Consider the following 27,681-nt stretch of genomic DNA (forward strand, 5'->3'; position numbering starts at 1 on the left):
TAGATGATCCTTCGATCAGTCTACCTGATCCTTCGGACAGACAATCTGTGTTGGGTATATATACCCATGTAGTGTGTTCACTTCACGAGAGACTGGTGAAGAGACAAGCAAGATAGCACAGACAGATAGAACACACACACACTGTTTTAGAGGGTTTTCAAAACACATTTGTAAACATAGCTTTGTAACCGAACCTTTCATACGTATTAATACAAGTGGTGTTAATCGGTGAATATTGTGTGTCTTGTGTTTGCGCTTGTTTCATCTCGGTTTGCACTCTAGCTTGGATTCCGCACTTGCTAGTGTGTTTCACATAACAAGGTTAAGGTTTGACCTCATCCTCCGAGGGACCTACAAGTGGTATCAGAGCTTTGGCTCTTTTCCTTGTTAAAACCGAGTTTATACAAGACTTTGGAGTGTTTGGGCACATGGTTTAGCACTCGTTTTTAGTGTTTTTCTCGCATTTCTTGACGTAAAAACATGTTCTAAACTAACCGGGTGTATTAAAGGACGGGTTGGGTAACTTAAAAACTTGTTTTTAAGAAACTTGGTGATTTCCGGCCAAATTCCGGCTTACTCCGGTGACCGGTTTCTGGATAAGGACCTTCCATTTTAAGCATATTTTATTGGTCAAATCTGGTTTGGTAGAAAAAGTATGGTCTGAACATACCTTTCTGCCGAAAGATTTCTACCAACCCATCACCTTTTCACCAACCTGTCACTTTTCGTGTCAGCTGTGTCAGTTGAGATCGAAGGATATCCTTCGAAGTCGAAAGATCATCTTTCGATCAAAGGAGGTTCGACAGATAATCATCCTTCGAACATCCTTCGAAGTCTGTGACTTATCTTTCGATCCAAGGAATATTTTCGAAGGATATATTGTTCGATCTACAGTTCATATTCGAAAGATAAGGATCCTTCGCATTGGAGAATCTTTCGAAATCAATTGTTCGAAATTCAACAGTGATCTTTCGAACACTGTTGATCCTTCGAACAAGTGTTGATCCTTCGAACAAGTGTTGATCCTTCGATCTTGGTCTGTTTAGATTTAACAAGTTGTGTTTTTCAGGTCTTTCGATCAAGGATTGGATTCTTCGGCTGGCTGTTATCATTCGAGATATTCATATAGAATTTATTTTTCTTATCAAACATGAATCCGAGTTGGTGGGGAACTCCGGCTCCAGATAGTGGAAAATATACAAGTACGGGTTCAACCCCCTCATGGTGGGGTACACCGGCTCCAGATAGTGGAAAGTACACAAATACAAGTCTATCTCCTTCATGGGCCGAATCTCCGGTGTCAACATCTTCGCAAGCAAATGCCATATCGACAGGTCAATGGGCATTAGTATCAAATCAAACTCCGAGTATTCAAAGTATCTTATTGAGCGAGAGCGAAACCGGAAGTTTGAATCGACCTCCTAAGTTGATGCACTTAAACGAGTATCCGAGTTGGGTTGATAGATTTCGTACATACGTTCTTGGTCAAAATACCGAACTGTGGATACGTTTCACTACAGATTTCGATCAAGCTATAGAGGTTGCTGCTTCGGATACTGCTACGTTTGCCGATCTTCCTGAAGATCAAAAGAAAACGTATGATCTGGAAAAGAAAGCATACGCCATTCTCACTCAGGCGTTAAGCAAAGATATCTACCACCAGTTTGTCAGTTTCAAGACAACGAAGAAGTTGTGGGACGGGTTGAAAACCAGAGGAGTAGGGAATGAAGCAACACGCCAATTGCGTCATGATCTTCTCAAGAAAGAATTTGACGGTTTCACGTGCATGCATAAGGAGTCTTTGGGAGACATGACAAGCCGGTTTTATCACTTGCTTACAGAGTTGAACAATTTTGGAGTAGCGACAACTACAGCAGAGGTGGTGAAGAAGTTTGCTGATGCATTGCCTCCACAATGGAATAGTTTCTTGGAAATCTTGAAGTATAACGGAGTTTTGAGAACTACAAACATCAACGACTTCGTGCAGCTTTTGGAAAACAAGGATCATGAGGAAACCTTAAAGGCAAAAAGAGTTCCAGTGCCACAAAATCCAGAAATGTATTATGGAACTTCCAATTCTTCGTCTGCAAGAACCGGTCCACATGCTCCACTTCAAACGGCATTTGTCACAAGCACGGATATGTATGGCAATCCAGTACAAGTTCCTGTTAAGCCAGCTCCCACCACAGACATGTATGGAAATCCAATACAACCACCTCCTCCTCCTCCTGCTCAACAACAAGCGTGTTATGGAGGGACATCATCTGCTGGTCAGCAATCAAAACCCAATACAGTACAGCTCGACACTTCAAGCTTCTCTAAGGTCAGTGTAGAAGTAGCAAGGGAACACATGGAGCTGCTTAACACTATAGTGAGCGCGTACTGTGGGTTAGTGGAAGGTCAGATTGGCAACATTAATCTGACCCAAGAAGACTATCGGCAGATTGATAAGGAAGAGATGGACTTGATGGATATCAAGTGGGCCTTCGCTAGTGCTGTAAGAAGGGCAAAGGATTTCATGGAAAGTACTGGCAGAACCAGCTTGGAAAGCAAGAAAGACACCAAGTATGGGTTCGATAAACAGGCAGTAAAGTGCTTCAACTGTGGTGAACGGGGTCACTTTAAAAGGGAATGTACAAAGCCAACACAGCATGGGAACCAGAATCCCTTCAGAAACCAAGGCAACCAGCAGAACCAGAACAGGAACAATGAACGTACATTGATACCTGTCAACAACCAGAGTCAAGCTGGAACATCAAATGCCAACAGGGCACTTGTGGTTCAAGTGGATGAAGGTTGTGACTGGTCAATCCAGTTGAGTGGTGATGCTCCAGATGGAACAGCATGTTTTGCTGAAGTGGTTAAGAATTTAGTTCACACCAGTGGTGGAGAATCTTCCGCCAATGGTGGTGAATCTTCTGAGGATGAAGACTCTTCGGGATATAGCAGGAGTTCAGATGAAGAATCCTCAAGTTCAGGCGATGATCATGTGGGTGAGACATCAAATGCATCAATCGATGCAGATATTGATGAACTTTTGGATGAAGCTGAAGCAGGAACCCGAAGAAGATCTATCTTGGTGGATCAAGCTGCTTATTCTTCGTCTTCTCTCCATTCAGCCTTTATGGCTAATGTCGACAGTTCATCAAGTCAGGTATGTGTCAATGAACCCACTGCTATTAATTGTGATAATTGTGATAGTTTGCATGTTAAATGTGCTGATTTAGAGGCAAACATGTCTGAGTTGCAAGGCAAACATGATGCTTTACAAGCTAGTTTGTTTGACTTGCAAGACAAACATGTTTCTTTGAATGCCAAGTGGTGTGAATTGCAAAGCAAACACGAAGCTTTGCAAGAGAAGTATGATGTGACATTCATCCACAATCAAAAGTTGACCGTGGAACTTTCAAAATGCACTGAAGCCAATATGTTCTATGAAAACCATGAAAAGGAGTTTAAATCGGTAATTGAAAAGTTAAAGAAATATAAAACCGAGCTAACTAAAATGGTTTCCAGAAAACAAACTGACATAAATTTGTATATATCTCGCCTTGAGACTATGCAAAAAGAGATGGCTTGTGTGAAAACCGAAAGTGAGGCGATCCAACTTAAGCTAGACAGTTATTTGAGCTCTAGCTATGTGTTGGATCACATCATTGATGTTCAGAAAGAGAAACGGGATGTCACATGCATAGGTTATAAGAAATGTCCACCACCAGTGAGACACAATTATGATGCAATGCCTGACGAGGAGGATAGAGTGTTCTTTGAACCATCTGTTCCTCTAGATGTAAAGGAGTTTGCTACAGGGCTCGGATACAAGAAAGAAGTATCATCAGATTCAGATGTATCAGCAGATACATGTGTGTCTTCTGCTGAACTGAATCAGGATCCTCCAGTCATTACTGAGGATGCTGATTCTTCTGATGATGAATCTGATGATGCTGTCCCAGCAAAGTCTGATGCGGTAGTCAAAAATGAGGACATACCTCTCGAGAATCACATTCTATGTGAGCCTTCTACCAAACCCGCTAAGACTGTTGCAATCGAGTCCTCGTCTGAAAAAGAGTCAGAGAGTGTGAGTTTGCTGTACACTCTTGTTGGTGATGATAAAATCTACTCTGACAAAGATTTTCCTATTAAGAATGTTAATCAATCTTTAATAAGTAAAGTCTTTGAAAATTCGACAAGTAAGTTTTTAGGAAAGACAGGACCACGTGTTACAGTTACACAATGTCCTCCTATTCCAAAGGCCGAAATTCGAAAACAATATGGCAATAAGAAACTACCAACAGTGCAAAAACAGCAAAATCACACCAAGCCAAAAGGAAAATCACCGGCTCAAGCACAAAAGAAGCCGAATCAAAAGAGGAACAAAAATGTAAACTTTGTGAAATCGACGGGAACGGACAAAATCGAAACGTTTGAAAACAAATCTAACTTAGATTTTGTTAAGAAAGCAAATGTACAGAAAAGAAATGAACCAGGTAGTTCAAAACCTAGTACCTCAGGATCACAAAGTTCCTCATCATCGGCTAGACAATCACATGATACTTCGGGGTTTGTTGAACGAAGATCATGTTTTGAGTGTGGAACAATTGGACATATAATTCGAAACTGTCCATATCTTCATAAACAAAAAGGCAAAGTTGATGTTCCCCATGGCCAAACTGACCGTAAGCAATCTGTTTCTGCAAAACAAGATCCCCGACTTGTAAAAGAAAGGGAAATGAAACAGAGACGCCAACAGGTCAAGAAAATTGAAAAGGCGATTAAAACCGATGTGGTTAACAAAACAGCTGTTTCTGTAAAACCAGACAATTCAAAAACTTCAGACACAACAATGAAGTTAAAATTTTAAAGAACAACACTGGTAAAACAAAACAGACCTGGAAACCAAAAACGGTTACTGAATCAGGGGGACCATCACAATTTACCAATCATCAAAGACAAGAAGTTATTGTTATTGATGAAAATGGAAGACCCAAGACCACAATGGCTTGGGTCCCCATCTCCAACTAATTGATTGAGTTCATGTGCAGGGTGTTCCAGGAGGAACTATCAGTAGTCATTGGATTGTTGATAGTGGGGCATCCAGGCACATGACAGGCGACATGAAGCTTCTCTACGACGTCAAATCTATTAGAGGAGGTTATGTTGCATTTGCTGGAGATAAGGGTGGTTATATTACGGGTGAAGGAATGATATCCAACGGGATTGTCAGCTTTGACAAGATCAACTTTGTGCAACAACTTGATCACAATCTTCTTAGTGTTTCTCAAATTTGTGACAAGCAATTCTCAGTACACTTTGATGCTAATGGATGTTATGTGCTGAAACCCGGCTTCAAAATTCCAAAAGAATGGATTCTCTTGTCAGCTCCAAGGATAAATGATTTGTACGTCCTTGATATGAGCCAAGCTATTACTACGTCTGCACAAGCAACTTGTTTCGTTTCCAAAGCCACAGAAAAAGACTCTATCTCTTGGCACAGACGAATGGGTCACATTCACTTACGCAAAATGAATCATTTGGTTTCAAATGAATTGGTGAATGGTGTTCCTCTTAAAAACTTCCATCTTCAAGACGTCTGTGTTTCGTGACAGAAAGGAAAACAGACGAAGAAACGACATCCTACTAAGAAGATCAACACGGTGGCAGTTCCTCTTGAACGTTTGCACATGGATTTGTTCGGTCCTGTCAAGCACAAGAGTATTCGGAATGATCAATACTGCCTCGTGATTACTGATGATTATTCAAGATTTTCTTGGGTGGCGTTCATGGCACACAAGAGTGAAACCTTTGGTATTATCAAAAACTTGATCATTCAGATTGAGAATTTGTATAAGTTGAAGGTTAGGGGGATACGTAGCGACAATGGTACTGAATTTAAAAATCATGCCATGGCGGAGTTTTGCACTTCAAAGGGTATTCTTCATGAGTTTAGTGCAGCTTATACTCCTCAACAGAATGGCGTCGCTGAACGTAAGAACCGCACATTGATCGAGACTGCTGGGACAATGTTGGTAGAGTCGCAGTTGCCCATTCCATTCTGGACTGAAGCTGTGGCCTCTGCATGTTACACATTGAACCGAGTCCTTACAGTCAAAAGGCATAATAAGACCTGCTTTGAGCTTCTTCAAAAATGGAAACCAGATTTGTCTTATCTTGAACCGTTTGGAGCTCCATGTACAATCATCGATCCTAATGGAAAGTTTGGGGCAAAAGCAATTGATGGATACTTTCTTGGGTATGCCACCCCTAACTTACGAGTCTGGAATCTAGAGACTAAAAGGGTCGAGGAATGGTCTGAGGTCAGAGTACAAAGGCAAATGTCCTGGTCAACCTTGGATGTTTGAGTACGATGACTTTTTCAATTCGATCAATGTTGAAGCCGTTGAAGAAAGTGTTGCGGCAAGGATGTTTTTCGAGAGTGATAACGCAACAGTTTCACCGGTGGTTCGTCCAATTCTTGTCAATCAAGGACCATCTTCGGTGAACAATAATACTCTCGACAATGAGGATTTTCATGATGCAACCGAGTTGAACGAATCTTCAGAGGATGATGAATTTCTAGATGCAGATCAAGAAGCTCCAACAACAGCAGTTCATGGTACTTCAGAGGGTACTCCTCCAATGGATGCCCCTAGAACAGATGAAGCTACTGCATCATCCTCTTCGTCAATTCCGGGCATTGATTTAGTTGTTGATCTTAATTTCAACAATCTGGGTATAAATATTCCAGTTCTAGATAATCCAGAAACAAGGATTCATAATACCCATCCTCAACAAAACATCATCGGAAATGTGCAAAGTGGCATTCAAACAAGAAACATGTTGCAAAACAACAACAATGCAGGCCTGTATGCAGCTATTCGAGAATCTGGGCAACAAAACGATTGGTCTTTCGCGTGTTATGTCTCACAGGAAGAGCCAAGAACTTGGAAAGAAGCCATGAAAGATAACTCTTGGGTTGAAGCAATGCAGGAAGAACTGCAACAATTCCAGAAGCTTGGTGTCTGGAAACTCGTAGAGAAACCTGCTGGATACAAGAAGATTGGTACCCGTTGGGTTTTTAAATGCAAAAAGGATGACCGCGGAGTTGTTATCCGGAACAAAGCACGTTTAGTCGTTCAAGGTTTTCGTCAGATAGAAGGAATCGACTACAACGAAGTCTATGCACCTGTTGCACGTCTGGAAGCAATTCGGATCTTTCTGGCTTATGCCTCATTCAAAGGATTCAAGGTTTACCAGATGGACGTCAAAAGTGCATTCTTACATGGTGTGGTTGAAGAAGAGGTGTACGTCGAACAGCCTCCAGGTTTTGAAGATCCTATCCATCCCGATCGGGTTTGGTTGCTCAACAAAGCTCTCTATGGTCTACATCAAGCACCACGAGCTTGGTATGCAACCTTATCTAACTATCTGCTGGAGAACGGTTTTCGAAGAGGTCTTATTGACTGTACTCTTTTCATCAAAGAACAAGATGGAGATCTTCTTCTGGTACAGGTATATGTTGATGATATTATTTTTGGTTCTACTAATGATGTCTTGTGTAGGAATTTCGAGCGCATTATGCAGGATAAATTCGAGATGAGTGCTATGGGGGAAATGACCTTCTTCTTGGGCCTACAAGTACAACAAACTGAGTCTGGGATATTCATCCATCAGACTAAATATGTTGGTGACATCTTGAGCCGGTTCCAGATGTCTGATGCAACGCCCATTGGTACCCCACTGCCACTAAATCACGGAATTACTCCAGACTTGAAGGGTGAAGCTGTTAGTCCCTCATACTACCGCGCAATGATCGGATCTCTTATGTACCTCACAGCATCAAGGCCAGACATAATGTACCCAACGTGCCTGCTTGCCAGATATCAAGTCAACCCGAAGGCCTCACATCTTGCAGCTGTAAAAAGGATTTTTCGTTATTTGAAGGGTTGCCCTGACACCGGTCTATGGTACCCTAGGGATAATAACTTTGACTTGATCGCATTCAGTGATTCTGATTTTGGTGGATGCAAAATCGACGGCAAATCCACAACGGCTGGATGTCAGTTTTTAGGAAATCGCCTAGTCACATGGCAGTGCAAGAAGCAGACTTGTGTCGCTACATCAACATGCGAAGCTGAATACATTGCTGCCTCAAGTTGTTGCTCCCAAGTTCTTTGGATCCAACAACAATTACGCGACTATGGTTTTGAATTCCTAACTACTCCTATTTACGTTGATAATTCTGCTGCATTACAGATCACTAGAAATCCTGTGCAGCACTCAAAGACCAAACACATCGAAATCAAATATCACTTCATACGTGATTGCTTTGAGAAAAGGCTAATCGATGTTGTTAAGGTCCACACCGATGACCAACGTGCCGACCTTTTTACCAAAGCATTTGACAAATCAAGATTTGACTTTTTATTATTGGTAAACGGCATTAAGGTCAAGCAAGAGTAAACCAACATCGGAAAATCATTTTTGTAAATACCTCTGTGTTTTTAAATTTTATCTTAGTTTATTGATTTTAGGGGGAGTAAATCCAAAAATCTGAAAATCCAAAAACATCGAAAAATTTCAAAACACAAAAACAATAGAAAAGCAAAAATGAGTTTCCTGGCGAGCAAAAGAGAAAATGATAGTACATCAGTGGTCTATCCAAACCTCTTTAAACCTTAAATGAAAAACGATAAGCAGCTCTATATAAGATGTATCGGTAGGCTCACAATCATTTTAAAGTGTGCAGGGTGATATAAATCTTAAATCGACTGAAGACCAGGTGGGAACCATTCATTGGCATATGGTCTTAGTACCGAAATTTCGTTTGATAGATTGCCGAGGTTCTGAGATATTCGGTCTTTATGCTGCTTATCATCTGGGTATCATGGTTGTATCTTTTACCGAAAAATAACGGGGACGCAAGTCTAGATCTTCCATGATACTATACATACGTGTACATATTGCATTCGACCTCAATAAGTGATAAACAATCACATGTCCATATCAAATAAGTGATAAAATATCACATTTATCCGGGAGTCAAGTTCGTCTCTCTGCTGTACGGAAGTACTGACCTGTTCACGGACTTACTCCTGTGCCCTCATGTATATGAAAATCAAGTTCCTCATCAATAAGTGATTATATCACATAGGGCTTGTTTTCAAATCAAAATAAGTGAGAATCTCACATCATATACGGTCAAACAGATGATAATCGGTATACTCACCGGTAAGATGAACCCTCGTGCATACCTTGATACGGGAATGTGTCGTGATGTGGATGAACACCGGTCGGTAAGTATAAATCATACCTTAATGTATCCCCTCGCCATGATTACATCTGATAAGTTGAGCTTAAGTGGACAACAATACCGATAATCGTTATAGAATGCTTATCTTAATGTTAACTAATTGAACAACAAGAGCGTTTTGGCATGACCGTACACTGATATGATTCTCTTACCCTCGAAACTCGCAAAAAGAATGTCTGTATATATTTATTTACTGCTTTCAGTCTTTAAATTTCAGATATTCAAAAATACCAAAAAGATTTTAGATGTGTTTTAATATAAACTTTATAAAAGCCAAAAAGATTTTATTTCTTCTTTATTTTCGATCGTACGATGTTGGATCTCAAGTCTTCGTTACCTGAAACCTGACTGAAAACCGAATTGACTAAATCTTCATAAACGGTCGAAATTTGCAAGTTTTGAAAGTTAGAAACTAAAATTGATAAATTCGTTAAACTTTCAAACTGTCGGACGATGTTTGATTGAGACATGGTCATACGTGTGTCATTTGTTTATGCTAACTATATTTCAAGCAGTTGTTCTCATTACGCGTTTAGATTTCTTGCATGTGCAGATTCTAAAGGCAAGGAGAACATAGTCGACGACAAGCTTCGGAATGAAGACATGACGTGAAGGCACTCAAATGATGAAGATGATCGAGTTGCCGCTGACCATCATCAACACCACAAGGATCTCAAGCATTAATGATCAAGTCTTTCGCGAGCATAACTCAAGGGGGAGCTTATGTTAAGGGGGAGTTTGTCAACACACTTCCTACATGATACGGGTAGTTTGTTGATACACTTTCTGCTTTCAAGACGTGAAGACTTTGAAGATCCTCCGACATTGATGACTTGAAAGGACGTCAAAGACTTGAAGACACAAAGATCGAGACAAAGCTACAGCCAAGGGGGAGTTTGTTGGTGCACTTGTGTCTGTACTTTGTCTGTATTCTGTATGATATAAGACGATGTCCTTTGTTAGTCTTGTAAGTTTGACCAAGTCAACCATCCTCCTGGTTTGACTTGGACAAACAGTTGGTACATGATTGTAACATGTCTGTGTCGAAGGATGACTCATCGAAGGATAGTTTAGATCCTTCGATGAGCTCGAAAGATAAACCTTCGATGGATGATGATGGACCTCAATAGATCATCCTTCGAGATTGTTGGTGCACTTGTGTCTGTACTTTGTCTGTATTCGGTCTGTATGTAAACGATGTCCTAAATCAGTCTGTAAGTTGACCAAGTTAACTATCCTCCTAGTTTGACTTGGACAACATGATGTTTGTCTGGATCGAAGGATAGCCTCGAAGGATACAACTGATCCTTCGAGGTGCTCGAAAGATATGGTTCGACCATGGTTCGACCATTAGGCATCGAAGGATGATCCTTCGATGTCCATGCTGATCTTTCGGACACATTGTCATCGACAGATGATCCTTCGGACCATCTATCGATCCTTCGACCAAGACCTGCTATGTATGGGTATAAATACCCATGCAGTGTGTTAGTGTTAGAAGAGACGCACATTTGGAGAGTTAGAGAAACTCTGCTGGAAAACACACACACACACACTTTAGAGAGTTTGCAAACAGATTGTAAACCTTGTGCTTGTAACCGTAAACCTTCATACGTATTAATACAGTGGTGTTAATCGGTGAACTTTGTGTGTTCTTGTGTTTGTTCTTGCTTCATCCCGGTTTGCCTATTAGCTTGGATTCCGCACTCGCTAGTGGGTTAGTATAACAAGGTTTAGGTTTGTTCTCGATCCTCCGAGAAAAGGGACCTACAAGTGGTATCAGAGCCTCGCTCTTTACCTTGTTTAAAACCGGTTTGTTCAAGTTCTTGGTGTGTTTGGACACTTGGTTTAGCACCCGTTTTTGGTAGTTTTCTGCATAAAAACGCATACTAAACCTATCGGGAGTGTTCGGGGTCGGTTTGGGTAACATAAAAATCGTTTTTGTGAAACCTTGATTTTTCCGGCTATATCTCCGGTGTGTTTCCGGTGACCAGTTCTTGAAGATAAGGTTGCTTATTTTGGCAAAAATTTTTGAAAGTCAATTGTTTGGTGAAAAGTTGTTGCAGAACCATCCTTTCTGCCGAAAGTTGGTACATCAACACATCACCTTTTTCACCAACCCGTCGTACTTTGTGTCAGGTGTGTCAGAGGATTCGAAAGATATCCTTCGACATCGAAAGATATCCTTCGACATCTTTCGATTGGAGACAGCTCGAAAGATTAGCATCCTTCGAGTAGTCTTTCGAAGTCTAAGGGTTATCCTTCGTTGTTGGAATCTTTTCGAAAGTTGGTTGTCCGAAAGATAAGGATTCATCTCGAAAGATAAGGATCTTTCATTGTGAATCTTTCGAGATCAGTATTCGAAAGATATAGATCTTTCGAACTGTGAATCTTTCGTGATAATCAGTCGAAAGATAAGGATCTTTCATTGAGAATCTTTCGAAGACTTTGCTCGAAACTCAACAGTAATCTTTCGATCACTGTTGATCCTTCGAACAAGTCTTGATCTTTCGATCAGATTGTATCTTTCAATTGTTGTCTGTTTGTTGTTAACAGTTTGTGGTGTGTAGGTTATTTGTTGATTTTTGATCAAAATGAGCTGTACAAGTCCATGGGATTGGAGTTTGGACTCACGAACCAATCAAAAGTTAGTCACTGCTGCAGATTGGGCAAAGAGTATGATTCCACAGCCTTCAATCAGTGCAAGTCAATGGGCTTTGGTGTCAAAGCAAAATCAAGACATGCAGAATTTTGTGGCGGAAAGAGGAGAAGGATATGCAGCTACTACTAAGATACGCCAGGATCAGTTGAAGAAGAAATTTAAATCATTTCGTTTCTTAGAGAATGAAACACTAAATGATATAACGAATCGTTATTATCATTTAATGTGTGAAATGCGTGCTTTTGGTGTTCCTACATCTCAACAGGAAATGGTGGCACGGTTTGCTGATGCTCTACCACCAAAGTGGGGTTCATTCATTGAGCAGCTGAAGCATACGGGTACTCTGAATACAGTCAACATCTATGAATTCATTGAGAAGCTGGAACACAAGAATGACCAAGAAATCCGGAAAGCTCAGCGAGCTCTTGTTCCTAAAAACACAGAAATGTATTTGCCTGGTTTTGGTCCTTCAGCTAGTTCTAGTTCTGTTCAGCAACCGAAGCTTCAAACTGCTTTTGTGTCCAATACGAGTTCCTTTTCATTTCCTCAGTCAATAGCTGCTCCACAACCTCAATTCGATCCGAGGTCGTACATTCCTGTCCCAACACAGCCACAACCACAACCTCAAGTTTCCACAACAAAACCTCAATTTGAGCAAAGCGTCGATTGTGGTACGGACATACAGTTGGGAAATGATGATCAAACAAGAACTGCATTCTATGCTGAAATTGTCAAAAATGTCAATGATGGTGAATCTTCGGAAGATGATAACAGTTCAGGATACAGTGGCAGTTCAGATGAAGAATCCAATCTGAATGAAAGAATTGATTCTGAAGCTAATAATTTGTCGGATGATGCCAAGGAGACAAAAGATCAAAAATCTGACTTGATCGAGAAAGCTGATGCTGCATCGAAAGAAATGGAGAAGATTCTCACTGAGGATAGATCTTTCTCTTCTCAAACTGTCTCTATGACTAATGTCACAGCTTCTTCAAGTAAGGTAAAGGTTGAAACTTCTAGCATATGTAGTGAATGTGCTAAGATGAAGCATGAATGTGATGAATTGAGACGTGAATCTGAAACGATTCATAGTCACAATCAAAATTTGGTTATTGAACTGTCCAAATGCAAAGAGGCAAACATGGCGTTAACTCAAAACGAAAAAGATTTTAAATCTGTAATTGAGAGCCTAAAGAAAAGTGTTTCCGAATTGAACAAAGTTGTTTATCATAAACAAGTTAGTATTAACGATTATATTAATCTTGTTGAGGAAACCAAAAGGGAGTTAGCCATTGCCAAATGCGAGCATGATGCTATCAAGCAAAAATTGGAGAGTTATTCTAACTCCCGATTTGTGCTTGATCACATCATAGACGTTCAACAACTGAAAGGTAACGTGAAAGGTGTAGGGTATAAGGCGTGTCCACCCCCTTTGATGGACAACTATACCAAGATGCCCGATGAAGAGGAAATGCCTCGGTATGAACCCAGTGTACCTCTTGATGTTGAGGAATTTGCCACTGGGCTAGGGTTCAAACCGGACAATTCATCAGAGGGCTCATCTGATAACAAAGGAAAATCATCATGTGCTTCAAATCAAAGTCCTCCAACCATTGAGGACTGTGATTCTTCAGATGATGAATCAGATGTGAATGAACAGGATGAATCACTTGATGAGACGAAGGGAGTAGAAATTCCAATTGAGAATCATATTCTTTGTGATCCTCCTACTCCTGTCGTGCAACCTGCTGTCAAGCAAGTGATAGATCCTGTCAAAGATGTCAAGAATGATAAGAAAAGTATGTCTGCTGTTAAAAGCAATGACTTGTTGTATACTTTAATCGGTGATAGTAAAATTTATTCTGACAAAGACTTTCCAATCAAAAATGTCAATCAATCTTTGATTGACAAAGTGTTTGAAGACAATACAAACAAATTTTTGGGAAAAACACTTCCGGGAATTGCTGTAACTCAATGTGATCCAATTCCAAAGGCTGAAATCAGAAAACAATTTGGAAATCAGAAATCACCGACAAAGCAACAACCAATTGCTTTTAAGGGTAAACAACAACAACGAGCTCCAAAGCCAAAGGCTAAGGTTGAAACAAAAGGAGCTCGTTATCAAAAGAAGAGCAAAGATGTTAAATTTGTAGCATCAAAGGGTACGGATAAAATTGAGATTTTTGAAAACAAATCAAACACCGATTTTGTACAAAAAGTCAAGATTTTGAAGCGTAACAGCGATAACAATTACACCCAACACACAAACGGGTGTGATGAACGAGCAAGTACCTCAGGTTCTACAGGTTCAACATCTGCCAGCCGAACAAATTCTCCTAAGTTTGGTGAAAGGAGAACTTGTTTCAAATGTGGGAAGTCTGGGCACATCATTAAAGATTGCACAAACTTGCCCAAACCAAATTTTGTTGAAAGAACCCCCTCTGAACAAGGTCACTCACAACGTCGTCCTGTCTCTCCAAAACGTGATAAACGCACAATTAACGAGCAAGAAACAAAACAACGACGTAAAAATGTAAAGGTGATCGAAAAGGCCTTAAAACCGGAAACTGTTAAAAGGAAACCTAGTTTGTCACAACCATTAAAACCAGAAAATGTACATAATACACACTCTGGTAAACAAAAACAAACTTGGAAACCTAAAACAGGTAAAGGTTCAAGGGGAGGTGTTGTGCTTGAAAATTATCAAGAGGTTGAAATTACATTTTTTGATTCTCAGGGGCAACCCAAGTCTATGAAGGCTTGGGTCCCCCTCTCCAACTAATCTCTGAGTGAGTGTGCAGGAAGTTCCAGGAGGAACTATCGATAGTCATAGGATTATTGATAGTGGAATGTCCTTGCACAAGATAGGCGACAGAAGAAATTGTTGCCTTTGATGGAGAGAAAGAAAAGAAGAAGAAAATGTGATTGAATGATGGTGCAAAATTCGACCAAATGAAGAACGTGCCGAAAATTTGGTCATTCTGGTTCTTGATCGGGTCCGCAGGAACGAATGAAGTGAAATGTGTGTCGATGCCTTGGAGTGCATTGAATATCCGCACACCATTTCTGAAAGAGAAAGTCACAGACCTTCGCTGGTGCAATATGGAAGACCAGCCGGACCCGGAGGTTTACGACCTTGTTGCTGTCAAGAGATTAGTCAGTAGCTACAAAATCGACTTTGAAGTCCACACCGGGTGGATATCAAGTTTGGGAGAACACTTAGATTCCTTGCAATGCATGAAACGGTTGCAGGATACGGTTTTTGAATTTCTAAATCTCTCCTATGCTTGTCGATATTTAAGCTACTTTGTGAATTATTATTATCTCGAACAGCACTCTTTGACCTGACACGTTGATCTCGAATATCATCTCACACGTGATTGTTTCTTTGTGAAACTCGTCAATGTTGTCATGGTCCGCACCGCTTACCGACATGCCAATTCACTTTTCCAAAATTTGTTAAATCTTTTCGGATAAAACTTAATTTTGGTAAACGGCATTAAGGTCAAGCAAGAGTAAACCAACATCGGAAAATCATTTTTGTAAATATCTTTGTGTGTTTTTAAATTTGTCTTAGTTTGTTGATTTTAGGGGGAGTAAATCCAAAAATCGGAAAATACAAAAACATCGAAAAATTTCAAAAACACAAAAACAGTAGAAAATCAAAAATGAGTTTCCTGGCGAGCAAAAGAGAAAATGATAGTACATCAGTGGTCTATCTAAACCTCTTTAAACCTTAAATGAAAAGCGATAAGCAGCTCTATATAAGATGTATCGGTAGGCTCACAATCATTTTAAAGTGTGCAGGGTGATATAAATCTTAATCGACTGAAGACCAGGTGGGAACCATTCATTGGCATATGGTCTTAGTACCGAAATTTCGTTTGATAGATTGCCGAGGTTCTGAGATATTCGGTCTTTATGCTGCTTATCATCTGGGTATCATGGTTGTATCTTTTACCGAAAAATAACGGGGACGCAAGTCTAGATCTTCCATGATACTATACATACGTGTACATATTGCATACTGCATTCGACCTCAATAAGTGATAAACAATCACATGTCCAAATCAAATAAGTGATAAAATATCACATTTATCCGGGTGTCAAGTTCGTCTCTCTGCTGTACGGAAGTACTGACCTGTTCACGGACTTGCACCTGTGCCCTCATGCATACGAAAATCAAGTTCCTCATCAATAAGTGATTATATCACATAGGACTTGTTTTCAAATCAAAATAAGTGAGTATCTCACAATTTATACGGTCAAACAGATGATAATCGGTATACTCACCGGTAAGATGAACTCTCGTGCATACCTTGATACGGGAATGTGTCGTGATGTGGATGAACACCGGTTGGTAAGTATAAACCATACATTAACGTATCCTCTAAACATGATTACATCTGATAAGTTGAGCTTAAGTGGATAACAATACCGATAATTGTTATAGGATGCTTATCTTAATGTTAACTAACTGAACAACAAGAGTGTTTTGGCATGACCGTACACTGATATGATTCTCTTACCCTCGAAACTCGCAAAAAGAATGTCTGTATATATTTATTTACTGCTTAACTTTTATTGTTTTTCTTTTAAACAGTTTCGTCGTTTGGTGCATATCAGCACGACATTAGCGGTGATGTCGTTTGATAACACTCAAAGGATATTAAAATTGTTGTCTTTTAATTTCAAAAACACACCTAAAATCTGTGTTTTAATATAAACTTTATAAAAGCCAAAAAGATTTTATTTCTGCTTTATTTTCGATCGTACGATGTTGGAGCTCAAGTCTTCGTTGCCTGAAACCTGAACGAAAACCAAACTGACTAAATCTTCATAAACGGTCGAAATTTGCATGTTTTGAAAGTTAGAATTTAAAATTTGAAAAATTTATTAAACTTTCAAACTGTCGGACGGTGCTTGATTGTGACATGGTCATTCGTGTGTCATTTGCTTATACTATGTTCCAAGCAGTCGTTCTCATTACGCGTTTAGATTTCTTGCATGTGCAGATTCTAAAGGCTAGGAGAACATGGTCGATGACAAGCTTTGGAATGAAGACACGACGAGAAGGCACTCAAAAGATGAAGATGATTGAGTTGCCGCTGGCTATCATCAACACCACAAGGATCTCACTTCATAAAGTTAAAGTATTTCACGAGCATAACTCAAGGGGGAGCTTATGTTAAGGGGGAGTTTGTTAACACACTGCCTACATGATACGGGTAGTTTGTTGATACACTCTCTGCTTTCAAGACGTGAAGACTTTGAAGATCCTCCGACCATGAAGACTTGAAAGGACATCAGAGTTTTGGAAACTCGAAGACCAAAGACTGTCGAAGTTCGAGACAAGTCTACATCTATAGAAGATAAAGACAAGATAAAGACAAAGCTACAGCCAAGGGGGAGTTTGTTGGTGCACTTGTGTCTGTACTTTGTCTGTATTCGGTCTGTATGTAAACGATGTCCTAAATCAGTCTGTAAGTTGACCAAGTTAACTATCCTCCTAGTTTGACTTGGACAACATGATGTTTGTCTGGATCGAAGGATAGCCTCGAAGGATACAACTGATCCTTCGAGGTGCTCGAAAGATATGGTTCGACCATGGTTCGACCATTAGGCATCGAAGGATGATCCTTCGATGTCCATGCTGATCTTTCGGACACATTGTCATCGACAGATGATCCTTCGGACCATCTATCGATCCTTCGACCAAGACCTGCTATGTATGGGTATAAATACCCATGCAGTGTGTTAGTGTTAGAAGAGACGCACATTTGGAGAGTTAGAGAAACTCTGCTGGAAAACACACACACACACACTTTAGAGAGTTTGCAAACAGATTGTAAACCTTGTGCTTGTAACCGTAAACCTTCATACGTATTAATACAGTGGTGTTAATCGGTGAACTTTGTGTGTTCTTGTGTTTGTTCTTGCTTCATCCCGGTTTGCCTATTAGCTTGGATTCCGCACTCGCTAGTGGGTTAGTATAACAAGGTTTAGGTTTGTTCTCGATCCTCCGAGAAAAGGGACCTACAGAGATATATTTAGATCCTTCGACAGGTTTAAGGTCGATAGATGATCCTTCGATCAGTCTACCTGATCCTTCGGACAGACAATCTGTGTTGGGTATATATACCCATGTAGTGTGTTCACTTCACGAGAGACTGGTGAAGAGACAAGCAAGATAGCATAGACAGATAGAACACACACACACTGTTTTAGAGGGTTTGCAAAACACATTTGTAAACATAGCTTTGTAACCGAACCTTTCATACGTATTAATACAAGTGGTGTTAATCGGTGAATATTGTGTGTCTTGTGTTTGCGCTTGTTTCATCTCGGTTTGCACTCTAGCTTGGATTCCGCACTTGCTAGTGTATTTCACATAACAAGGTTAACGTTTGACCTCATCCTCCGAGGGACCTACATATTTGTTGGCCTATAAACGTTGACATCAAAAAGAAAACAGTTTATTATTTAGTATTTATTGATATATTGGGTCAGTTGTGTAAATAATTCTAAAGTCTAGGGGTATTATGTTTGTATATGTAACATATGTATGTGTTAGTACGTAAAATTCTCTGAACATATATATTCATTCAGTGTGTGCAAGTGTGTGTTTATCGAATTCTATCAGTATTCACTTGCAAGAACAACCCATTGATCTTTTGGTCACCACTTGATTTGATAAGTCCTCTTCCAAACTGCTATTGACCAATTTCTTCCTGGATCAAAAAATTGACCTCCTGTTACTTGCTAGAAACAACCCTCTAGTTTTTTTTGGATTTGACCAAAACCTCTACTAAAGAACTGCTTTTGATCAGCTACTTAAATTTACATCCTCCTGTTTCTTGACCGGTTTCTCATTTATCCGTTAATAAATATTTTTTTTTGGAACTTAATTTTTTTCACCAAGTTTTTCTTTAATTAAAATATTTTTTTCCTTTTTTAAAACTTGGATATGATATTCTTTTACATACAAAACTTTCCAGCTTAAATCCTTTAAATTTTAATGATTTTACTTTTCCTCTAAAATCCCTATAATCCCCATATGACTTTTGGTCAAGGATTCAAAATCAAAGCAAACTTCTCGTTATCCTTTCTTTGTTTCCTTTCTGTCACAAGTAATTTCTACCGTCGCCTAAATTTGCTCACAGCCAACTTTTGATTTCCTTCAACTTTCGTCTTCGTTTCTTCCTTGGATCCAAACTAACTACACTAACATAGGTTTCTAACTAAGTTTAACTAAACTAACAAGATCAAATATTAAACAATAGTATTCAGTAATTGGGAGATGAACTTGTAGTTTTCTAGATAGATTTTTTGTGCAACAAGTTAGGCACAATAAACATCTTTTCTGCAAATTGAGGACTTGTGCAATTAGATATGTTAGTCCAATCTAATAGGTTGATTTGGTTTGACTCAGTTCCCATCTTGAGCTTTTGCTTTATCTGCTTCTTATTCTTAGCCTAGTATTTTATGAAAACAAAGGTCATTACTTGATAAGAAACACGCATAATTTTTCCTAACACGTATTCACTATCATTAAATCGTTACTCTTTTAATGTCAAGAGGTGCAAGAATAAGTGTTAATACCAATAGGATTGTATGCCCATTTTCCTCGAAGACACGCACATCGCAGTGTTTCAATATTCTAAAAAGCCTCTGGGCCTCATTTTTACTTGGCAATATGTTGTCCCTGCCACTGAAATGCAAATAGTGTAGAAATATTAAATTTCATAACTCATACGAATTCATAAATGCCTAGAGAATACAACTTTAAGACAGGGTCTTGGCAATTGTGAATTGTCAATTATTAGGCTCATAAATGTATAATGAAGAGGATCAACTATGATATCAGCATAAGAAAAAAACCTAGCAAGCACAAGTACTTGAGATGTAATAGCATGGAGACGAGAATTAGCATAGGCAGCAGCTGACTGAACAAGCTTCAACCTCCATGTGAGAGTGTCTTTGGGTAATATTTTGAGCATCACCTAGCAGGAGAATTATAAAGATAGGAACTGGATGGAGAAATATTTATTATCTATAGTAATTCAAACAAAGTAAAGAAACACAAGATAAAACAAACCATATTAGATGATCAAATGGGTCAACTTTACTAGATAACTATTTACTTTCAAGAGGTAGACCAACTCCCCCGACGATGCTCACTCAAACAATTGTTGTTCATAATGAAATAAGCATGCCTATTACATTCTCAAACTCTTCTATATGATAGTTAATAATAATCCCAAAACTATAGTTCCGTGACTAAGGGTCAAGTTATTCTACAAAGTCTTCTAATTGTAAGAAGTGTAAGAAGGATTTATAGAGTGACAAGTGTCTAATAACCTAAAACTAAACCCACTACATCACCACCAAAAACCTAAACACCCACCCCCCACCCCCACCCCCCCCCCGGCAAAAAAAAAACAAAAAAAAAAACTATACCTCACAAAAAAACCCCCAAAAAACCTAAACCCCCCCCCACCCCCCAAAAACCTAAAAAAAACCTAACCCCCCCCCCCCACCCAAAAAAAAAAACCTAAAAAAACCTAACCCCCCCCCCACCCCCCAAAAACCTAAAAAGAAATCTAAAAAAAAACTAAGCACCCACACCCACCCCCACCCAAAAACCTAAACCCCCACCCCCTCGGCAAAAAAAAAAAAAAAATTAGGGTGGGTGATGGGGGGGGGGGTTTAGGTTTTTGGTGGTGGTGGATGTTTAAGGTTTTTTTTTTTTTTGTAGTGGGTTTTTTTGTGTAGTGGGTTTTTTTAGGTTATTGGACACTTATCACTCTATAAATCCTTCTTACACTTCTTACAATTAGGATCCTTTGTATTTGATCCTAATCCCCGTGACTAATATAGCACCTAAACAGTAGACCTGACCAAGATTCACACTCCTATAAGCCAAAGAAAAAAATGAGTGATATATGGTTCCAACAAGAAGAAACAAGGCATCCACGCTAGGTTTTACATGGTATAAAAGTAGCAACGACAATTGCTATGATCAAACAGAAGCAACAATAATTTAGAGTATTATGTAACAACTGACTCCTCATAGCAATCAATATTGTCCTTTTCTCAAGTCCTACCCCCGCGCGCACGGGGGGAGCAAAAAATTGACTTTCGAAACTGCAATTTGATTGAACTCGTGCGTGCCCGCATGTCCTGCGGACACGAATGCGGCTCCAAAACCCGGGCCCGCGTGAGGCCAGTTTTTGCTCAGACTCGTAACTGTTATTCCTCGTTTTAATGATCATCATTATTTTCAGTTTTAAACTGTTATGATTTTGCTGCAATGATAATGAGAATACAGTTACCGTTTTATGGCTATAAAACCGAACCAAATGATTCATTTCAAATACACTACAACAGTTTCTCCTCTCTTAATCTCTGCAACATTGTTTCTTCTGTTTATTTTCAGGCAAGTGATAAGTCCGGCAGTACGCTGCTTCGAACCGGCGTACCCTGGGAACAAATGGCGAATCTGTTTAAGGAAATTGTGTCAAACACAAGCCCGGTTCACTCATCTGTTATTGTTTTCCTTCCTGTTTCAGTTTCTGTCAAATTCTATTTGTGCCTTTTTACTAACAAACTCAAACAGACTTATTTTACTAATTGTTTCTGCATTCTGTTTATTTTCATAATGGAATCCCAGCCCATGTCTACTGTTGTTTCTGCAGTCATGACTGTTGTCATGACTTCCGCTGTTGCTGTCACAACCGGCCTGGTTGCACCGCTGCCTAACGCAGTCTCGCATGCTGAGAAACCTGAGAAATTCAATGGTGTGAATTTCAAACAATGGCAGCAAAAGATGTTCTTTTATCTGACCACGTTGAACCTAGCAAGGTTCTTGACTGAAACTAATCCCATGTTGATGAAGGGGATATGGATACTCAATCTGTGAGTGCGATTCACGCTTGGATTTTTTTAGGATTTCCAGTGCCGCAACTTTATTTTGAATGGTTTGGTGGACACATTGTATCATGTGTATTGCAAAGCCAAGACTGCCAAAGAATTGTGGGAGGCTTTGGATCGCAAATACAAAATAGAAGATGCGGGCACTAAGAAATTCATGGTGGCTAAGTTCTTGGACTTTAAAATGATAGACTCTAAAACTGTCATGAGCCAAGTCCAAGAATTGCAGGTTATCCTTCATGATATTCATGCGGAAGGAATGATGCTCAGCGAGACATTCCAAGTTGCTGCAATGATCAAAAAATTGCCACCAAGTTGGGTTGATTTCAAGAACTATATCAAGCATAAGCGAAAGGAGATGACCATTGAAGATCTTGTTGTTCGTCTTCGGATTGAAGAAGATAACAAAGTGGCCCTAAAAAAGATTGATGGCCCTGAAACTGTGAAGTCCAATCTTGTTGAACATGGCCAATCTTCAAAGGGAAAAAACAGTGGAAAGGGTGGAAAGAAAAGTCATGGGAAACACTCCAACCTTGGTCCTAAGGGAGGAGTTGGGAAAAAGAAGTTCCAAGGAACTTGTTATAATTGTCAAAAGCAAGGCCACAAAGCCAGCGAATGCAAGCTTCCTAAGAAGGAAAATGCTCGACAAGTGAACATGGTTCATGAAGTCGACAACCTTGTTGCCATGGTCACGGATCTCTCAATTTTGGTGACTGAAGTTAATTTGGTTGGGCAAAATAACAAGGATTGGTGGGTTGATACGGGGGCTACCCGTCATGTGTGTTCCGACAAAAGCCTTTTCAACACCTTCAAGGAGGTGACTAATGGCGAAAAGGTTTTTATGGGAGACTCCGCCACCGCAAAAATTAAAGGCGAGGGTAACGTGGTTTTGAAGATGACTTCTGGAAAAGAGCTCACAATGTCCAATGTGTTGTATGTTCCATAAATTCGTAAGAACCATGTGTCGAGTGGCAATTGAACAAGTTTGGGTTCAAAATGGTGATTGAGTCGGATAAGGTCGTGTTGACCAAAAATGGTATGTATGTTGGTAAGGGCTATGCCCTCAATGGAATGTTTAAACTAAATATAATGGTCATGAATGCAATGAAAGAAAACGCTACTAGTTCTACTTACTTGATTGAGTCTTCTAATCTTTGGCATGGTAGACTAGGTCACGTAAATTATAATTCCATTCGTCGTTTAATTAAACTTGACTGCATACCAATATTCGATATCGACTCAATTAATAAAAGTGAAACTTGCGTAGAAGCAAAACAAACGAAAGCGTCATACAAAAAGGTCAAACGAAAACGTCATACAAAAAGGTCAAACGAATCACTGAACCCCTCGAGATGATCCACACTGATGTGTGTGATCTAAAAGCAATTCCTACTCGTGGTGGAAACAAGTACTTCATCATGTTCATTGATGATAGTACAAGGTATTGCTATGTGTACTTACTTAAGAGTAAGGATGAGGCTATTGATAAGTTTATCTTGTTTAAAGCCGAAGTTGAGAATCAACTAAATCGGAAGATAAAAATCGTAAGGAGCGACCGAGGAGGTGAAAATGTTTCACCTTTTATTGATGTGTGTGCGAAAAATGAAATCATACATGAACTCACGGATCCTTACTCCCCTCAATCGAATGGCATAGCGGAACAGAAAAATCACACATTGAAAGAAATGATGAATGCCATGATGATAAGTTCTGGTGTAAACCAAAACATGTGGGAGGAAGCGATCTTATCGGCAAATTATGTGTTGAACATGATACCCCAATAAGAAAAAAGATGTAACACCATACGAATTGTGGACGAGAAAGAAACCACCATATAAATACTTGAAAGTGTTGGGGTGTCTAGCCAAGGTGGTGGTCACACCACCAAAGCGGCTACTAATAGGACCCAAACAATGGATTGTGTATTTATTAGATACACTCGTCCTTATGGTCCTTATCATTTTCTAGTGCATGATTCTAGGAACCCTGGAATATGCAAAGGCACCATAATAGAATCTAAGGATGCATCATGGTTTGAACATGTGCTCCCATGCCTAGATAAAGGTGAACCGAGTTTCACGAGACAAGTTGAGGAAATTGTTCCTGAAGGTGAGGTTGAAAATGATGAACCTCGAGAACAATCTAAGAGTGAGGAAGTTGAAATCAGGAAAAGTAAAAGGCAAAAGACTGAAAAGTCCTTTGGCCCTGATTTCCTTACCTATATGGTAGAAGAGGAACCTCAAACATACCAACAAGCAGTGAGTTCCTCAGAAGGACCTCATTGGAGGAAGGCCATCAAAAGTGAGATAGATTCTATCTTACAAAATCATACATGGGAACTAGTGGATCTTCCTCAAGGATGTAAACCACTAGGATATCGATGGATCTTCATGAAGAAGATGAAACCAGATGGAACCATCGATAAGTACAAGGCAAGGTTGGTTATCAAAGGATATAAACAACGAGAAGGTTTGGATTATTTTGATACATATTCGCCAGTTACGCGAATAACATCCATCAGGTTAATGCTTGCCATTGCCGCCATTAGAAATTTGGAAGTTCACAAAATGGATGTAAAAACAGCTTTCTTGAATGGAAATCTAGAGGAAGAAATCTACATGGAGCAACCCGAAGGCTTCACAGCTATTGGGCAAGAAAATAAAGTGTGTAAGCTTGTAAAATCCTTGTATCGATTGAAACAAGCTCCAAAACAATGGCACCAAAAGTTTGATCATGTCATGCTTGACGTTGGATTCAAAATCAATGAATGTGACAGGTGTGTGTATATGAAGGACACATCTGAAGGATATGTCATTTTGTGTCTATATGTAGATGATATGCTCATTGCTGGAAGTGATGACAAAATCATAAAATCTACAAAGAACATGCTAAAAGCAAGATTTGACATGAAAGACATGGGTCTTGCGGATGTGATTTTGGGGTCAAAATCACGCGAACCCAAAGTGGACTTGTTTTAAGTCAATCCCACTATGTGGACAAAATTCTTGAGAAGTTCAATGCAAATGACTCTAATGAAGCTAGAACTCCACTTGACACAAGTCAACATCAAGCCAAGAATAGAGGTGAACCCGTAAACCTGTTGGAATACTCAAGAATTATTGGTAGCTTGATGTATTTTATGAGTTGTAGTAGACCAGACATAGCATACGCTGTGAGCAAGCTAAGTACATACACGAGCAACCAAAGTTCAATGCATTGGAACTGTATCACTTGGTTGCTTTGCTACTTAAGATACACTCGAGAATACATGTTGCATTATAACAGATATCCAGCAGTTATAGAAGGACACTGCGATGCAAATTGGATATCTGACACGAATGATTCCAGAGCAACAAGTGGGTATGTATTCACACTTGGAGGTGCAGTGATATCGTGGAAATCATCAAAACAAACGGTTATTGCTAGATCCACGATGGAATCTGAGTTCATCGCTTTAAATAAAGCAGGTGAAGAGGTAGAATGGCTACGTCAATTTGTTGAGGATATACCAAGATGGCCTAAGCCGACATCGGTCATTTGTATACATTGTGATAGCCAATCGGCAATTGGCAGAGCTCGTAGCACAATGTATAATAGTAGGAACAGACACATCAGGCGTAGACATAATACGATACGACAACTAATCTCTACAGGAATTATCACTGTTGACTACATGAGGTCAAAGGATAATATCGCGGATCCGCTAACAAAAGGCCTAAGTAGAGAGTTATTTCATAAGTCGTCCATGGGAATGGGACTGAATCCCTTGAAAAGTTTAAGTTCATATGATGGAAACCTAACTCAATAGACTGGAGATCCCAAGAGTTGAGTTCAATAGGAAAACCTAATTGTATGAATGAGTAAGGTCACTGTGGGGGATAATCCTACATAAATAAAAGGGAGCTTATTATAAAGTTTAGTAAACTTCCTAGTCCATTCCTAAAAAGTGACAAGTGTAAGGCTAAGCCTATGGCTTTTAATGATTCGACGAAGGTAACAATACATAGTGAATCATTCACCTATGTGCATGGTTGCAAAAGTCGCTAGGCGCTCCTTAGTCGGTCGAACGGGGAGTTAAGAGTACTCGACATAGGCGGAGAGTACTCGGGAAGTACTCGGACATGTTAAATTATAAAGAAATTAGTTTTTGGAAATTAAATATATGTCTATTAACATAAATTTACTAATATTTATAACAAATACGTGAAAATGATATTCCTTATTTAATATGATAGTCATATAAATTATGTTTTGTTATTTTTTAAGTCAAACTCGGCCCGATTTGACCTACTAGATCCGATTTTGGCCGAGTTTGACCGCGTTTGATCGATTCCAAGTAATTAGGCGGAGTTAGAGAAAGTCGCCTCGGCAGCATACCTTGTAGCGACTACTCGGGGAGTACTCGGCCTTGGAAACCTTCTTTTACAACCATGCCTATGTGAAAGAGAATTGGGGTCGCTTCGAAGGGTGTTGTTGGGGCACAATACCTAATGGCTCTCGCAGAACCAGGCTCATGTTTATGACCATAACGAACATAACTATAAGGACTTGACTTTGTCAGGGAGAGTCTTGTGTGAAGTGCATTGTCATCTACACAAACGGCAGACGAGTTCAAAGACATCGAGTTCTACTCAGAGCTAGTGGGCTAAGTGCATTTCATGAGCGAAGGTTCAAAGGGTAACACCTACCTATCGTATGCAAAACTCAACTTCTGAAATGTAATATGGAATTATGTTGTTTCTGAGATCAAACTCCATTCATGTGGGGGATTGTTGGAAGTTTTGGTGTGAATGGAAAGTCTCAAGTGGTAAAACCACTTTGTCCCACATTGGTGTGGGAACAAAAAGAAAAGGCTATTTATAAGGAAAAAGTTTGACCAAGCAATTATAGTCTTATGACATGTTTTACCACAAGTCCTACCCGCACGCGCAGGGGCGGGTGCAAAAAAAATGAGTTTCAGAACTAGAATTTGATTGAACTCGTGCGTGCCCGCACGTCCTGCGGACACAAATGCAGCTCCGAAAACCCGTGCCCGCATGAGGCCAGTTTTTGCATAAACTCGTAACTGTTATTCTCGTTTTTAATGATCATCATTATTTTTAGTTTTAAACTATTATGATTTTGCTGCAATGATAATGAGAATACAGTTACGGTTTTATGGCTATAAAACCGAACCAAATGATTCATTTCAAATACACTACAACAGCTTCCCCTCTCTCAATCTTTGCAACATTGTTTCTTCTGTTTATATTCAGGCAAATGATCAAGTCCGGCAGTACGATGTTCGAACCGACGTGCCCTGGGAACAGACGGCGAATCTGTTTAAGGGAATTGTGTCAAACACAAGTCCGGTTCACTCATCTGTTATTGTTTTCCTTCCTGTTTCACTTTCTGTCAAATTCGTATTTGTGCCTTTTTACTAACAATAGGAACCAAGTGTTTGTGCCTAGAACCAACAACCAACCATCTGTAGCAGCCTAGTTCCTACCAACAGAAGCCAATCATTGGTGGTAACCAAATTCGTACCAACAGAAGATAAGACTAGGACTAACGCTAACTAATTACCAAAATTAATTGTCAACTAGAAAACTGTTTCATAAAGCATTGTGATGTTTGATGTTCCAATAAAACTTTGGGTTGGTCCGCTGCCTATAGAACGCTATTGTTGGTCTATTCCGGGGGAACAATAGAAACATATATACTAGTTCTTGAGGAAATTAACTACATATAACCTACAAAAAAGGGTAAATGAGAATTAACTAGGTTACCAATTCTA

At 39.6% G+C, this 27,681-nt stretch overlaps 1 protein-coding gene across 5 annotated transcripts in view; it reads right to left on the minus strand.

Annotated features, from left to right (window-relative positions):
- The window catches only part of LOC110899428 (acyltransferase-like protein At1g54570, chloroplastic), a 44,661-nt gene that overhangs the window by 14,735 nt on the left and 2,245 nt on the right, over nt 1-27,681 (minus strand). For 4 of the 5 annotated variants that reach the window (XR_004877831.1, XR_004877832.1, XM_022146316.2 and 1 more), the window contains exons 7-8: nt 19,854-19,975; nt 19,575-19,683 (exon numbers count right to left, since the gene is read on the minus strand). The exons of the other annotated variant lie outside the window; for it this stretch is intronic. Coding sequence is in view for 2 of the 4 variants with exons in the window: in XM_022146316.2 (XP_022002008.1) it covers nt 19,575-19,683; nt 19,854-19,975 (231 nt within the window). In the remaining 2 variants the exon portion in view is untranslated. The remainder of the gene's footprint in view (nt 1-19,574; nt 19,684-19,853; nt 19,976-27,681) is intronic. 5 annotated transcript variants of the gene reach the window in all.

This window comes from Helianthus annuus, chromosome 13, assembly GCF_002127325.2.
Source record: "Helianthus annuus cultivar XRQ/B chromosome 13, HanXRQr2.0-SUNRISE, whole genome shotgun sequence".
In the NCBI taxonomy this organism is placed as follows: domain Eukaryota; kingdom Viridiplantae; phylum Streptophyta; class Magnoliopsida; order Asterales; family Asteraceae; genus Helianthus; species Helianthus annuus.